Here is a 17,396-nt window from a genome sequence, read left to right as displayed (position 1 = left end):
CGGTGACAAATTATATTTCCGTATAGAGGGTGGAACAACATTGGTCTTCCTGTGGTGGGGCGGAATGTACAATCCCACATGGTGCTTGTGTACCGACCACAGGGAGGGAGGTTATCCCTCCGGTGACAAATTATATTTCCGTATAGAGGGTGGAACAGCATTGGTCTTCCTGTGGTGGGGCGGAATGTACAATCCCACATGGTTCTTGTGTACCGACCACAGGGAGGGAGGTGACCCCTCCGGTGACAAATTATATTTCTGTATAGAGGGTGGAACAGCATTGGTCTTCCTGTGGTGGGGCGGAATGTACAATCCCACATGGTCCTTGTGTACCGACCACAGGGAGGGAGGTGACCCCTCCGGTGACAAATTATATTTCCGTATAGAGGATGGAACAGCAATGGTCTTCCCGTGGTGGGGAGGAATGTACAATCCCACATGGTTCTTGTGTATCGACCACAGGGAGGGAGGTGACCCCTCCGGTGACAAATTATATTTCCGTATCGAGGGTGGAACAGCATTGGTCTTCCTGTGGTGGGGCGGAATGTACAATCCCACATGGTTCTTGTGTATCGACCACAGGGAGGGAGGTGACCCCTCCGGTGACAAATTATATTTCCGTATAGAGGGTGGAACAGCATTGGTCTTCCTGTGGTGGGGCGGAATGTACAATCCCACATGGTCCTTGTGTATCGACCACAGGGAGGGAGGTGACTGCGAAAGCAAAAGGTGTACGACACGCTCGGGCGAAGTAGGGGGAGCAGGCAGGTAAAACTTTGTTTTAACGGTGAAAAGGGCGAAGATTAAATTTCCGGAATGAAGTTGTGGAGTAGCGTTAGTATTAGGCAGTGATGTAGACTGTGTGAGGTTTAACCCTGTAAAGTCTGAAGCACGGGTCCGAGTAGTTCAGGAGTTGCAGAGAGTTTGATGGCTGTGGTGACATGAGGGGTTACGTTTGGCAATTTAAACCGCTCATTCTGTCCTTCACTCATAAACAGTTCTGCCACTGTGTCTTCTGGACCATAATAGATGCGTCCGGTTAGAGAAAGAGATTCTGCTCTGTTATTCACAGAAAGGAGCTTCTGGTGATCGCTCGGCTGAGATGTTTCAGTGTATCGGACGGTGCGATGGAAATGAATCAGAGGTCGGCATGTCGGAATACACTGCCGTAGATAATAAGCGTCGTTCGGCAGTTTAAGAATGTCTGGACTATCTGCACGGTAGCGCAGAGTTGTCCTGCAAGTCTATTCCAGCAGATGATTCCCATGTGTCAAGGAAACGAGAAGCACAGTCAGTCATATTTTCTCCTGTTTTTTGTCAGTACCTGACAACCTCTTCAAAATCACTATGGCTTCCCCATAATGGCAACCTTACACGGTGCCCTGTAACCACTTTCAATAAGGAACGTTATCTCCATCATTATTGTTTCTCACTTTATTCCTCTGCGGACTTCAAAATGTCCTTGCACTGCAGTCCAAGTCGGTCCCACGCACCACTTTCAATAACATCTGACCATTTCCAGGCAAGGAGTTATAAATCTTACAATTTGTCCCATAGCCTGAATCTCGGACAGGGCCAGCGGCCGGATTACCGTGACGGGGCAATCATTTTGTTTTGGATACTGTGAAACAGGATCTATTCTGATTCGCTTCCCGTTTCCTGGTTAAATACGCAAATTATATTCGTGTCTAGTTTGATTTTTAGTCCTTTCCGCCAGTGGATAAGCGACCCTGAAAATGGGCTCATCTATCCTTGGATAGTTCTTTGTCTTGCAGTTTATCCCCCTTCTGCTCGTCGGCTTCGGTTGCCTGGGCGTTATAAGGCGGGTCGGGGTGTTTGATTCTGTCGTACAGCTTCTGCGAACATTGAAACTTCGATCAGATCTGAATCCGGGGCGGGCTCGGGCTCTCTCAGACTCTCTAGGTGAGGATATAAGCCTTGAGACACCTCCCGGTTCTTCTGTTCGGACGTCTTCTGCAGAGTCGGTCTATTTATTGGTTTCGGAGACTGATGTCGCTGAGCTACCTCCAGCCTTTTCTCAAGTCAAGTCAAGGTTATTGTCATTTAACGAAACAACGTTTCGTTTCCCCGACCCAGGGCACTCACAACCCACAGATACTTAGAAAAACAAAGACAACATCCTCCGTTGACCAGGCTCAAAATAACAAAGTCAATTGCATAAATCAAAACACTTTATTAAATCCCGCGTAGAGTCTCCGTCTCCTCTAACAGTATCTTGTTTAAAATATTTAATTTTCTTTATCTCAAAAGACTCCCATAGAGCCTCCGTCCTTGTGTCCAACCACACAAGTCACTGGTAAAAGAAATCACATGTCTAGTATATCCACTTTCCAACTAGCCATCATCAGCAGTGGAGATTGGCGGCACCAGCGGCTCTCCACGGGATTTCGTTACTCGTTCAATCTGCCGGCGCAACTTTCTCATTTTTTTTCTTTACCTTTACAGAGAAAACTCACCTCGCATTTCTGTCAGCAATCTTTACTATCATTACTTACCATCTTCCTTCAATCTACTTACCTGGTTTTCATCATTATCTTTACAGGAAACTCTCTCCCCCGCATTCCTGATCAACTTTACTGTCACTGCTTCCCATCCGCCTTCAATCTACTTAACTGCTCCTGCAAAGGAAAGACAATCAGTCACAAGCACAAGCGTGAACGACATTTCGTTCCGTTCGCCTCTTGCAGACTTATTTATTGTTTACTAATCGGAAAACATCTTGGGTGGGACTAGGATCCGGATCCTCACGTCCTTACTTCCAACAATACTTCACATAATACTGCGGTCTTTCCTACTTGATCTTGCCGATGCCGTCCTTTCTACCCGGTCATGGGCCAGGAGGCTCAAAGCGGATCACCCAACGGGTAGCTAACTCGAAGTTGCCATTCCCACCCACAGTTACTCCATCGTTCGAAACCATTTTGTTGGCATCCTGCTTAACTAAGGCAAATTGTCAGAGATGTTAAAGAATCAAGTTCAGTTGGCAAATCTTTTATTTAACATGCTATCACGGAGAGTCCACATGCGTGGAACTCTAAGGTACAAGTATAATGCTTCTCTTTATATCTAGTAGCAGAGAGGTGTGTGAAATCTTAGCAGAACAATGGAGTTAGTTCACAATGTTTATTTTCATGATTTATTGTTAAACTCATGTCATTTGCGCAGCTGTATTATGGTTCTGAGGAACAGCAGTGACAGGCACGATATTATTTCGTGGAAAACGCAGAAGTCCACAATCTCACAAAGCTTAAGCAACATACAGCCCTGTAAACCTTATATTCGGAAATTTCATCCACAGGGATGGCGGTTGGATGTCAGAGAGACAGAGCGAGGGTGATGGTGGTGAATAATGTTCGGAGGGAGGGAGAGCGTGAATGCCGGTTAGAAGGAGTGGCGTCAAGGAAAGGTGTCACAAAGACGGGAAAACTTTGTCCAGACCCGATTCCTGCCTGGGCACAGGCTGTCTAGGTGAGGATATAGACTCTGAGATTCCTCACCTTTCTTTTGTTTGGACATGGTTTGGACAGTCAGTCTATGTTTTTCTCGGAGGTTGGTGTGGCCTAGCTACCTCCAGTCGAGTTTACTGTCATTTAATAACACACATGCACACCGACAAACTAGACAAGGTTTCTCCGAGCCGGGTTGTAAAGAACAGCAGCACAAACAACACACAGAACACACAACTACTTATGAAAGAAAGGACAGCATCCTCCGATGAGCCACGCACAGATAAACAAAGTAAATCAAAACACGTTATTATATTCAGATTCAGTTTATTTGTCATTTAGAAACCACAAATGCAATGCAGTTAAAAAAAATGAGACAACGTTCCTCCAGAATGATATCACAAAAGCACATGACAAAACAGACTACACCAGAAAATCCACATAACGTTTGGCAATCCCCAATCCAGGGTCCGGAGAGAATGCTGCGTATTAATATTGCACTACTGTCTTAGCACGTTACCCAGAAAGGAGCTCCAAACCTACCAGACAAAACAAGACCAAAAACTAAAGCTACAAAACCTGCACGAAACCACGTAGTTACAGCAGTGCAAACAATAGCATAATTCATTAAAAAAAAAACAGACCATGGGCACAGTAAAAATAGTCCAAAGATGTTAAAAGACTATAAGTTCAAAAGAAACCACCACACAGTTTCCACAAGTCCTCAGGGTCCCGATAGACTCGTCATCCCACGCAGGCAGCAGAAGGGAATACTCCCGCTATGGACTTCCACGGCGCCGCCCGACTCAGCCTCGCAGACACAACACACAGTGAAAGCGACCTGACCGCAGCGGACTCCATGTCCGGCGAACCTCCGCGCCTCCGACCATCCCCTCCGGCACAGCTTCTCCGAGCACCATCCTCTGCCGAGCGTATTAAGACGGCCCCGCCAACGCGACCCAGAGGAATGGGGGCCTGTTCTTCCCAGCTGAGTCCCGGATCTCACAGCAGCAGCAGTAACGAAGAAGGTCTTCCTGGAGATTTCCAGATGTTCCTCCGTGCTCCCACGTCCGTTTTTCATCCGATTCTGATTGCGCACGGCACCCCGCTTCACAAATAACAGATAATCAGCTCCGGAATGGCCGCTGCAAGCTCCGTCGCGCCGCCATTTTGGATTACAGTTGAATTTGAACACGATTCAGCACTCCATATGTGTACATGCAATTGTGAAAAGAAATACAGACCAGAAAACTTAAATGAGATGCTACCTCAGAAAAACAAATCATCACTGTGGAAGAAAACATTAACCAGTGGAATGAGAATGACCTTCCATGGGAGACATCCCAATGATCTGAGCAGAATAGATGTTGACAAGGAAGCACCGAGCACCTGGACTGAGAGTTGGAGACCTCTTCCCAGAAACAGAGGGGTTCCTTGCAGAAATACAGGACAAGGTGGTTAGCAAAAGGGGAAGAAAATCACAAATACATACAATACAAACAAGGCAATCAATGCAGAAAATGCTAAGAGATACCAGACACAATCCAACACATTCCAGGATCCTGCGACAGTTGAACTCAATCTGATTAATTATGCAGCTGCAATCAAGTGGCAAATATCATTCACCAAAATCTTGCTTTAAAATACAAACGGATGAATGACCATGTTAACCTAATTAAGGTACAATAAATTCCAGCCTGATCCACTTAGTCAAAATCTCACAATTTATATGATAATTGATACATTATTACAGATAGGACAATCCATAATAACCATCCGGATATAATATTACAGGATAAACAAGCAAATCCCTCGATAGATATAACAATTCTGAACACACACGTTCCCTGACCAGTGGAGCACCTCACCACAGGTATTGTTTGTGTCATTAGTCAGACAAACAAATGATTTTCTCTGTAAATCAGCTTCCAAATGTTGCTACTCTGTCGTTCATTGCCACACCCCGCTGCTGATTTCCTTCTCCTCATCATACGTTCTTACCTCGACCATCGTCCAGAGCCCCAAACTCTGCCCTGTGCAGACTCACCTCTGGTTTCTGACCCTGCTCCTTTGAACATCCAACCAATGTTTTCGCATTCTGCTTTCAGTCTTTAGAGGACAGTGGTGTTTTCTAACAACCCTTTAGAAGCAGGGAAAATGACCCATAATGTGGAAATGAGCCATGAATAAGGAGAGTAAATCCAAATGTCATTCTTCCTCAGCTCAGAGATTTCAGGGGCAAAGAACATCTCAGACAGAACTGCAGTCAGCACAACTTCTTCAGTCTGGAGAAAATTCAAGGGGAACCTTTTCACCCACAGAGTGGTGACTGTTTGGAACCCGTCCCACAGGGGGAACAAGAGGTGAACAACAGGGGAGGATTTAAAAGGACTGTCGTGGGACAGAATCACTGGCAGGGTCCAGCAGGCCTGAGTTGACTCTCTATTCAGTTTAAGATAGTACTTAGGGCCAATATGTCTAAAGATAAATTGGCGCATATATTTCCTAATATAAGCACTATTTGTGACAGATATAACGTAGAAGTAGCTGCTCTAAGAGATGTGTTTAGAATATTATCTAAAGTTATAGATGTGGATGTTCAACCCAATTTCTCTTACGGCAATTTTTGGGATTATTCCAGAGGAAATAGGGAGAGTATCTGCTTCTGCTCAACATGAAAAGGCAAATTCTGCCTTTTCAACTTTACTGACTAGGAGTACTATCTTGTTATATTGGAAAGAATCTAATCCTCTACTGTTTTCTATTGGCTCACCTCCATTATGTCATATCTAAGCTTGGAGAAAATTAGAAGCTGGACGTTTGATACATCTTTTAATTTTGAGCAAGTCTGGTGACCCTTTATTCAATATTTTCATATCATTTAATTTATTTTTTCTTTATTCTCTTTAGGGAAAATCCTTATCTGTGAAGGTTTGGAGGTGACTGGAAGGGTGCCTTTACTGTTTGTTTTTCTTCTAATTCTATCCTCAATTGGACTGCCCAATCTCTTTTCTTATTTAGTTTACTGTTTTTTTCCTGCATATAAATAACATTTTCCAATTTTTTTAACGATTTGTTAAGAGTTGTGTTTTTTTGATTACACTGTATATATAACAGCATAACATTAAACCTATCTGACTTTGACAATATATACTTTTCTTTATTGCTGTTTATGTCTTTTGTATTATCTGTTTGCTAAACCTCTCCACTGATTTGTATTTTTTTACTGGAAATCAATAATAAAATTGAAAAAATGAAAACGACTGTCCTGGAACAGAACCACTGGCAGGGTCCAGCCGGCCTGAGTTGACTCTCTACTGTACGCTAGGTGTGTTATAAATTCACCAAGTACTGGAGACAGAGTTTAAAATAGAACTGACTTACTTCTCTCAGATCCAGAATATTAAACTCCAGTCCCATTAAATGTGAATGTGCAGCAGAAGAAACTCCTCCCATGCCCAGTGACCAGGGTGCAGAACTGGGTGTGGTGATCAGCAGCAATAATTTATGAGTCACTCTTGAAATTGCATTCAGCAATGGTGATGGACAAATATCCAGCATGCAGCTTATTTAAAGTTTCTCCCCAGTGTGAATCCAGTACTGTGTCACAAGGTTAGATTACTGAGTGAATCCTTCCCCACATTCACAGCAGGTGAACGGCCCCTCCCCAGTGTGAACTCAATGATGCACATAAAGTTGAGATGACTGAGAGAATCTCCTCCCAGAGTCTAAGTAGGTGATCAGCCTCTACCCAGTGTGAACTGACTGGTGTCCCAGTAGGTCAGATGACCGAATGAATCCCTTCCCACATTCTGAGCAGGTGAATGGCCACTCCCTTGTGTGAACTCGCTGATGTACCAGTAGGGTAGATGACAGAGTGAATCCTTTCCCACATTCTGAGCAGGTGAATGGCCTCTCCCCAGTGTGAACTCGCTGATGTACCAGTAGGTCAGATGACCGAGTGAATCCCTTCCCACATTCTGAGCAGGTGAATGGCCTCTCTCCAGTGTGAACTCTCTGATGTACCTTCAGTTCAAATGGCCGAGTGAATCCCTTCCCACATTCTGAGCAGGTGAATGGCCTCTCCCCAGTGTGAACTCGCTGATGTACCAGTAGGTCAGATGACCGAGTGAATCCCTTCCCACATTCTGAGCAGGTGAATGGCCTCTCTCCAGTGTGAACTCTCTGATGTACCTTCAGTTCAAATGACCGAGTGAATCCCTTCCCACATTCTGAGCAGGTGAATGGCCTCTCTCCAGTGTGAACTCTCTGATGTACCTTCAGTTCAAATGACGGAGTGAATCCCTTCCCACATTCTGAGCAGCTGAATGGCCTCTCCCCAGCGTGAACTCGCTGATGTAACTTCAGTTTACATGACCGAGTGAATCCCTTCCCACAGTCTGAGCAGGTGAATGGCTTCTGCCCAGTGTGAACTAACTGATGTACCTTCAGATGGGATGACCGAGTGAATCCCTTCCCACAGTCTGAGCAGGTGAATGGCCTCTCTCCAGTGTGAACTCTCTGATGTACCTTCAGTTCAAACGACCGAGTGAATCCCTTCCCACATTCTGAGCAGGTGAATGGCTTCTCCCCAGTGTGAACTCGCTGGTGTACCAGTAGTGTAGATGACAGAGTGAATCTCTTCCCACAGTCTGAGCAGGTGAATGGCCTCTCTCCAGTGTGAACTCTCTGATGTACCTTCAGTTCAAATGACCGAGTGAATCCCTTCCCACATTCGTAGCAGGTGAATGGCCTCTCTCCAGTGTGAACTCGCTGATGTACCAGTAGGTCAGATGACTGAGTGAATCCCTTCCCACAGACTGAGCAGCTGAATGGCCTCTCCCCAGCGTGAACTCGCTGATGTAACTTCAGTTTACATGACCGAGTGAATCCCTTCCCACAGTCTGAGCAGGTGAACGGCTTCTCCCCAGTGTGAACTCGCTGATGTCTCTGTAGTTTGGATGGATCAGTGAATCCCTTCCCACAGACTGAGCAGGTGAATGGCTTCTCCCCAGTGTGAACTAACTGATGTACCTTCAGTTGGGATGACCGAGTGAATCCTTTCCCACAGTCTGAGCAGGTGAATGGCCTCTCCCCAGTGTGAACTAACTGATGTACCTTCAGATGGGATGACCGAGTGAATCCCTTCCCACAGTCTGAGCAGGTGAATGGCCTCTCTCCAGTGTGAACTCGCTGGTGAGCCATTAGATCAGATGACCGAGTGAATCCTTTCCCACAGTCTGAGCAGGTGAATGGCCTCTCCCCAGTGTGAACTAACTGATGTACCTTCAGATGGGATGACCGAGTGAATCTCTTCCCACAGTCCGAGCAGGTGAACGGCTTCTCCCCAGTGTGAACTCGCAGGTGAGCCATTAGATCAGATGACCGAGTGAATACTTTCCCACAAATTCAGCAGATGAGCAACCTTTGCCCAGTGTGATCTGACTGGTGTGTCCACAGGTGGGAAGACCGACTGAACCCCTTCTCACTCACAGAACAGGTGAATGGCCTTGCCCAGTGTGAACTTGCTGATATACCTTCAGATGAGATGACCGAGTGAATGCACTCCCACTGTCTGAGCAGGTGAATGGCCTCTCCCTTGTGTAAAATGATGGGCGTGCCAGTTGGTCAGATGACCAAGTGAATCCCTCTCCACAGTCTGAGCAGGAAGGATGATCGAGTGAATCCCTCGCTCCACTTCTTAAATATCTAGAGCGAGACAGCAAAACTGGTGTGCTGTGTTTGAATTTCCATTGACAAATTCCTTGTCATTTTTAACCTGAAAAGATTTAAAAATTCATCAGTGGGTGAAGGACAACATTTCAGATGAGCTCACTTGAGTTGCCAACGTGTGATCTGATATCACACTGTTACAGTGTGGTTCAACCCAAGTTGGAGAGAGAAATCACCTTCTAACTGGGCAAAGTGTTGGTATCTGGAATGACCATCAAACTCTCTGATGCGCTATAAGTATGGGGCATTTCTGCCATCTCCAGTCTGTTACTTGGCTCAGTTTGACTCTCTCCATTGGTAATATTCCCCGTTCCCCCTGAGCGGCATGGGTGCCTAGCCCCACAGTAACTGAAACACTCTCACGCAAGTAGCTTTTTTGTTGACATACAGCTGGGATTTTCTTTTATGTACTATTAATTTAAAGTGCCATAGACTTAATGCCATGTAAATATCTCCTAACCTTGTTTAGTTCCACATTGGAGATAAATGGTTTGTAATTCTGAGATTAGTTAAAACCCGAGCAGAAGGATATAAATAAAGGAATTTAAACCATTGAATAAAATCAGGCCCAAAATTAAATTTTCTGATGTTTTAAATAGATAATTCCATTCAACCCAATCAAAGGCCTTCTCAGCACCTAAGGATGTCACACATTCCAATGTCTCTTTAGAAGGAGAATAAATGACATTTAATAAACAACAGATAGTGAAATGAGAATATTGATCTTTAATAAATCCAGTCTGGTCCTTTGAGGTTGTCCTTTGAGTCCTTTGATCTTTGATCTGGCCTTAGAACACTTAGCTATTGCCTTTAGAGAATCTCACTGTATCGCTGGGATATTAAGGAGAGGTATTATTCACAAAGTTTTGTTCTATGCCGATGACCTACTACTTTATATTTCTAAGGTCGAAACCTCTGTGCTTTCTTTACTTTCTTGTTTCAGCCAATTTTTAGGATATAATCTAAATTTACATAAGACTGAACTTCTTCCTTTGAATAATTTGGTACCCATTCATACTAACCTTCCTTTTAAAACTGTAAGAAATCAATTAACCTATTTTGGTGTAATAATTACTAAGATTTATAAGCTACTATTTAAAGGAAGTTTTTTCACTCTATCGGGTTACATTAAACGGACACTTTCAAAATGATTGCCTCTTTCATTATCGTTGATTGGCCAAATCAATTCTATTAAAATGAATCTTACCTAAATTTATATACCTTTTTCAGGCCTTACCCGTCTTTATTCCTCAATCCTTTTTTGATTCTCTTGACTCTACCCTATCTTCCTATATATGGAAACATAAACTTTCTCGACTAAATAAATTTCATTTTCAAAAAGCAAGAAAGAATGGAGGTTTAGCTTTACCAAATTTTATGTTTTATTACTGGGCAGGCAATATATGGAAACCTCACATTTTGGTCATACTATATTAATCATGAGGACTGTCCTGCTTGGGTTTCTATAGCTAATTCTGTTCATAAATTCTCTATTATTTCTCTTCTTGGATCTTCACTTCCTTTATCTTTAAGTAAACTAACTGACAGTTTGGTAGTTAAACATACTTTGAGGATTTGGATACAATTTAGAAAATATTTTGTTTTAATGAGACATTCTCTATCAAGTCCTATTTTTTCTAGCTATTTTTTAAACCTTTTTGATCGATGTAGTTTTTAAAGAATGGGATAGACTGGGTATTAAATGCTTCCAGGATTTGTTAGTTGGAGGAAATCTTTTCGCTTGAGCAATTGTCAGCTAAATATAGCTTACCAAAAAACTTTTTTTTTTAACTGCAAATTAGGGAATTTCTGCAGTCTCAATTGCATACATTTCCAAAAAGTCCAGATAAGAATTTATTAGATGTAATTTTTAATCTGAAACCTTTTCAGAATGGTTCAATATCCAATATTTATGGCATGCTGTTGAGAATGAGAAATGTTCCTTTAGACAAAATTAAAAATCTCTGGGAACAAGATTTGCAGACTTCAATCTCTGAGGAACCTGGAATGAAATTTATAAATTGGTTAATACTTCATCATTATATGCCTGCCATCCCTTCCTACAATTTAAAGTAGTCCGTAGGGCCCATATGACTAAGGATAAGCTCTCTCGTTTTTATTTGGATATGTCTCCCTATTGTGACAGATGCAACTATGGATTAGCTTCATTGATTCTTATGTTTCGGATATGGCCGAGTCTTCAAAAGTACTGAAAGGAAGTATTTCAAAGCTTTTCTGCACTTTTAAAAGTTAATTTTAAGCCTAATCCTTTGACTGCCTTATTTGGTATTGTTGGAGGGCAAGATATGATTTTGGACATACCTGATCAGTGGCTACGTGATGTTACGTCATGCTTAAATTTCGAAAAGATTTGGTGTTCAATTTCTGAATCAAAGACTTTCAAACATAATGGGGACCATTTTTGAATTATTTTCAAAGCATTTGATTTGTTGTTACGTACGGCTGTTGGCTCATATTATCATCTATTTCTTTATAATGATAAGGACGTTTTTCTTTTTTTTTCTTTTTTTTACCAAGCAGCTTTTTGTTGGTAGCGGATTAGATTTTATTTGTATAATGATAAAATTAGAAGATTTCAATATTATGATTTAAGTCAATTTACATGAATATAGGGTATTCATGATTATAAGTGTGTTTCTAATATACGGTATTTGGTACCATTTTATCATTTTTGATAGTTTATATATATACACACAATCAATAAAAATATTGGAAAAAAATCTCCGGATCTGGCTGGTGGTAACAGTGCCGGACTTCAGGATGAACTTGAATTTGAATCCAGCCGGCTCCCCTGCACACTTTCCATCCATGCCGGGTTACGGGCTGCTGATTTCTTTGGAACCTCTGCTGTAACTTGCCTCGTACGCGGTTGCCCACGACGCCAGAGAGGCTTGGAGGGAAATCGTCCGCTAACCGGAGAAACTCCGGTTGCAGCGTACCCCCACGACGCCAGAGAGGCACGGAGGGAAATCGTCCGCTAACCGGAGAAACTCCGGTTGCAGCGTACCTTTCCCAAAACCATTGCCTCATCCAATTGACTGTCTCATCTTGAATGCTGAGTGACTGAACCAACCTCCCATATGTGACTTTGTCAAGTGTGGGCCCATGTAGAAAACATCAGCTGCCTTGCCTTCATCCACTTTCCTGATAGCTTTCTCCAGAGACTCTATAAGATTGGCTAGACATGACCTACCATGCACAAAACCATGCTGTCTATCCTTAATCTGTCCACATCTATCCAAATATTTACATATCCGGTTCCTGCACATATGTTCTAATAACTTTCCCACTACTGATGTCAAGCTCACTAACATAAAGTTTTCTCATTTATCCTTAGAGCCTTTCTTGAACAGCAGAACAACCTTGGCTGTCCTCCAATCCTCCAGTATCTCACCTGTCACTAAGGATGATTTAAATATCTGTGCTTGGGCCCCCACAATTTCTGCACTTGTCTTCCGCAGGGTCCTGGGGAACAACTTGTCAGGCCCTGGGGATTGATCCATGATAATTTGCCTTAAGACAGCAAACACCTCCACCTCTGTAATCTGTACAGGGTCCATGAAGTTGATGCTGATTTGTCTCACTTCTATCGACTCTGTGTCCATCTCCTGAGCAAATACGGATGCAAAACAACTATTTAAAACCTCCCCCATCTATTTTGAGTCCCGTATAGGTCACCATTCTGTTTGTCCAGAGTGGGCATGTTTCTGTTCTGACCTTCTCCACGTTTCTGTGACAGAGAAGCTGGCCAAACCTGACTGGAAGGGGAATCTGGTAGGAGTGACGATGGAGCAGCAATGGATGGAGTTTCTGGGAGCAACTCGGGACCTGAGTGATCACTACATCCCAACGAAGTGGAAGCATTGGAAAGGCAGGAGGACTCAACCGTGGCTGAAATGAGAACCCAAAACCAACAAAAAAGCCAAAGAGAGGACAAATAAGCTTTTAGAAACCAGGAGAGGACAACTAAAGAAAGTCAGATGAGCTCAGGGTGTGGAAATATAATATTGTAGTCATTAATGTGTCTTGGTAGCACCCAACAGCCTGAAGAATTTAGAGGAACAAAATATCCAGGGCCTCGATATCTCTTGAAAACAAAGGTTCCCTGCACCAGTTACCTTTCACCTTTTATTTTGGTAGGCACATACAAACTCTACACCCTCAAAATTTCACTTCTGAAGAACTCCCACTCACCAAGTACTCCTTTGCCAGAAAACAGCCTGTCCCAGTCCACACCTGTCAAATCCTTGCAAATACCATAAAATTGATCTTTCTCCAATTCAAAATCTCAAGAGAGGTCCAGGCCTCTGTTTTTCCATATTTTCTTGGAATCTCATGGCATTATGATCACTAGACACAAAGTGTTGTGATACACTAATTTCTGTCACAAGCCCTGGATCGTTTCCCTACAGCTTATTGCACACTTCTACGCCGGATGTTTTACGTACTGATTAAGGAGCATTTGACAAACTCGACCCCATCTAGTCCTTTTACAGTATGGGAGTCCCAGTCAATATATGGAAAGTTAAAATCACTTACTATATCAACTATTGGTTCTTGGTGTAGTCTGTGAACTCTCTACAAATTTGTTCCCCTACATCCCTCAGACTGTTGGGTGCAACCAATTCCCAGTAATGCCTACGATATCACAATTCCATGCCCTGGGCTCATCTGGCTTTCCTATGATGCTTCTTGCATCGTGATTTCCACAGCTCAACACATTCATCGCACCATGCTCAAGCATTTGGTCGCTGACTCTATCTGAGGTCTGAACAACATCTGTCTGGTGTAAAGAAAACAACCTCTCCCTCAATGTCAGAAAAACCTCTGATGCTGAATTTTGTGGTGAGGACGCAGGAAAGGTTTTCTTCTGATGACTCTTACATGAAGGTCATGTTTGTGCAGGTGTTGCTGCACAGTAGAACAGTGCACCACCACTCCAGAGGCTGCTAAATCTTCCTGAAGGTCTTTTTACAGTCAAATGGGGGTTTTGGTTTGCCTTTCTAGCAATCCTACGATCAGTTCTCTTGGAAAGTTTTCTTGGCCTTCCAGACATCAACTTGACCTCCACCGTTCCAGTTAACTGCCATTTCTTAATTACATTACGAACTGAGGAACCGGCTACCTGAAAACGCTTTGCTATCTTCTTATAGCCTTCTCCTGCTTTGTGGGCATCCATTACTTTAACTTTCAGAGTGCTAGGCAGCCGCTTAGAGTAGCCCATGGCTGCTGATTGTTGGGACAAGGTTTGTGGAGTCAGGGTATTTATAAAGCTTTGCGATTTGCATAACCTGGCCTGTCCTAACGATGACTGTGAACAAGCCATTGTCCTAACAAGCTAATTCAGGTCTGAGACCTTGGTAAAATTTAACTGAGAGCTCAAATCTCTTGGGGTGCCCAGACTTTTCCTTGGTGCTCCTTTCCTTTTTTTCCCCACTCTAAAATTGTACAAAACAGAAATAATACACTAAACTCCTGATGAAGGGTTTCAGCCCGAAACATTGTCACTACCTCCTCCCATAGATGCTGTCTGGCATCTGTGTTCTGCCAGCATTTTGTGTTTTTAATAATACACTAATCTTGCTTAAAATGTTGAAAAGAATGTTTTGTCTTTAATTTTATGACTTTTGGAGACCAGTTCACCTTCTACTCACTTAACTATTCACAGTAACAGGAAGTTTGACCAGTGGTGCCCAGCCGTTTGCATACCACTGTATGGGATGGGGTGGAGAGTGCGGGGTGTGACGGGAGAGAGGGGGAGGAGTGGGACTGACAGGGAGCGAAGAGGGAGAACGCGAGGGGTGAGTGGTAGATTTAGAGGGAGAGAAAAGAGGGGAAGACAATGTGGGATACGGGAGCCAGCAGGGAGAGTGTTTGAGAGAGGGGGAGTGTGGGATGTAGGGAGAGAGATAGATAGAGAGGGAGAGAGCTGGAAATGGAGGAGGTTGCAGAGTGGTGGAGGTGAGTGAGTGAGAGAGATGAGATTGAGTGAGGTGAGAAGGTGCGTGAGAGAGGAGGAGATGGGAAGGTAGAGGGTGACTGAGATGGCGAGTGAGATGGTGGGTGATAGGGGTAGGGACAGCGATTGAGGGATGGAAGAGAGAATGGAAGAGTAAGAGAAACAGAGGGGATAGAAGGGGAGAACGGGAGAGAGTGTGAGAGAAATGAAGAGAGGCATGAGAGAGTGAAGAGATGAAGAGAGACGAGAGGGGAGTACGATTTGTTAATAGAGTAGAGAGAGTGGTGATAGAGAAGCAGAGTGTGAGGAAAGGGGTGAAAGAGAGTGGGAGACTGGTTGAGTAGCAGTGTAACAGGTGGATAGAGAAGAGGGAAGGGGGAGGGGAGAGGTGGGGACGAAGCAAGGATGATTGAGAGGGAGCAAGAAGGGAGGGCTGAAGTAGAAGGCCCTATGAGGAAGAGGAACTGTGAGGAGGGTGTGGTGAGGGAAATGGGGTAAGTAGCTAGGGGTGAGTGAGAAAGGCAAGGAGATTGGTGTATATGATTTGAATTGTTAGATGAACTAATTATTCAGTCCCCAGTTGCAGGGTCATTAATCACATATGTTCACAAGTCATCGGACAAATCCACCGTGGGTTTACGGTTCCATGCTGGGAATTATGAGTGTGAGGGCAGCTTGCTGTTCTCGGTGTCGGATGTGGGAGGTCCCGGAGTCTCCTAGCCTCCCGGATGTTCACATCTGCACCAGGTGCGCCGAGCTGCAGCTCCTGAGGGACTGAGCCAGGGAACTGGAGATGCAGCTCGATGACCTTCGTCTGGTCAGGGAGAGCGAGGAGTTGATGGAGAGGAGTTACAGGCAGGTGGTCACACCAGGGCCATGGGAGGCAGACAGATGGGTCATGGTTAGGAGGGGGAAGGGGAAGAGTCAGGTACTAGAGAGTACCCCAGTGGCTGTACCCCTTGACAATAAGTACACCTGTTTGAATACTGTTGGGGGGGGAAGACAGCCTACCTGGGGGAAGCAACAGCGGCCGTGCCTCCGGCACAGAGTCCGGCCCTGAAGCTCAGAAGGGTAGGGAAAGGAAGAGGAAGGCAGTAGCAATAGTGGACTCAATAGTTAGGGAGTCAGATAGGCGATTCTGTGTACGCAGTCAGGAGACCCGGATGGTAGTTTGCCTCCCTGGTGCCATGGATGTTTCTGATCACGTCCATGATATCCTGAAGTGGGAGGCTGAGGAGCTAGAGGTCGTGGTACATATAGGTACCAATGACATAGGTAGGAAAAGGGAAGAGGTCCTGAAAGGAGAATATATGGAGTTAGGAAGGGAGTTGAGAAGAAGGTCCGCAAAGGTAGTAATCTCGGGATTACTGCCTGTGCCACGCGGCAGTGACAGTAGTAATGGAATGAGGTGGAGGATAAGTGTGTGGCTGAGGGATTGGAGCAGGGGCAGGGATTCAAGTTTCTGGATCATTGGGACCTCTTTTGGGGCAGGAGTGACCTGTACAAAAAGGACGGGTTGCACTTGAAACCCAAGGGGACCAATATCCTGATGGGGAGATCTGTGAAGGCTACTGGGGAGACTTTAAACTAGAATGGTTGTGGGGGTGGGAATCAAATTGAAGAGACTAGGAGAGAAGAGGTTAGTTCACAAATAGAGAAAGCTTGTAGACAGTGTGAGGAAATCTAGGAATAATGGTGCATATTTCCCTGAAGGTGGAATCTCATGTGGTGAAGAAAGCTTTTGGTATGCTGGCCTTTATAAATCAGAGCATTGAGTATTGGAGTTGGGATGTGATGTTAAAATTGTAGAAGACATTAGCGAGGCCAGATTTGGAGTATTGTATACAGTTCTGGTTACTGAATTATAGGAAAGATGTCAATAGAGTACAGAGGAGATTTACCAGAATGTTACCTGGGTTTCAGCACCCAAGTTACAGAGAAAGGTTGAACAAGTTAGGTCTTCATTATTTGGACTGTAGAAGGTTCAGGGAGGACTTGATAGAGGTATTTAAAATTATGACGGGATAGACAGAGTTGACATGGATAGGCTTTTTCCATTGAGAGTAGGGGAGATTCAAACAAGAGGACATGTGTTGAGAGTTAAGGGGCAAAAGTTTAGGGGGTAACACGAGGGGTAACTTCTTTACTCAGAGAGTGGTAACTGTGTGGAACGAGCTTCCAGTGGAAGTGGTAGAGACAGGTTCGATTTTGTCATT

General features: G+C 44.1%; 2 protein-coding genes across 7 annotated transcripts in view; one reads left to right on the top strand and one right to left on the bottom strand.

Annotated features, from left to right (window-relative positions):
• Positions 1-17,396, top strand: part of LOC140721733 (NACHT, LRR and PYD domains-containing protein 3-like) — a 943,069-nt gene that overhangs the window by 714,898 nt on the left and 210,775 nt on the right. The gene's annotated exons all lie outside the window — the stretch shown is intronic.
• Positions 3,799-17,396, bottom strand: part of LOC140721721 (uncharacterized) — a 49,449-nt gene continuing 35,851 nt past the window's right edge. For 2 of the 6 annotated variants that reach the window (XM_073036506.1, XM_073036504.1), the window contains exons 3-4: positions 7,914-9,246; positions 3,799-4,900 (exon numbers count right to left, since the gene is read on the bottom strand). In XM_073036506.1, the coding sequence (XP_072892607.1) occupies positions 4,643-4,900; positions 7,914-8,840 (1,185 nt within the window). In that variant the 5' untranslated portion in view covers positions 8,841-9,246 and the 3' untranslated portion in view covers positions 3,799-4,642. Of the gene's footprint in view, positions 4,901-7,913; positions 9,815-9,948; positions 11,203-17,396 lie in introns of those variants that run through there. The other 4 variants (XM_073036508.1, XM_073036507.1, XR_012097441.1 and 1 more) reach the window with 4 other exon arrangements.

This window comes from Hemitrygon akajei, unplaced genomic scaffold (assembly GCF_048418815.1).
Source record: "Hemitrygon akajei unplaced genomic scaffold, sHemAka1.3 Scf000060, whole genome shotgun sequence".
NCBI lineage: Eukaryota > Metazoa > Chordata > Chondrichthyes > Myliobatiformes > Dasyatidae > Hemitrygon > Hemitrygon akajei.
Note: the sequence above shows the minus strand (reverse complement) of the source record. Positions and strands in the feature narration are given on the sequence as shown.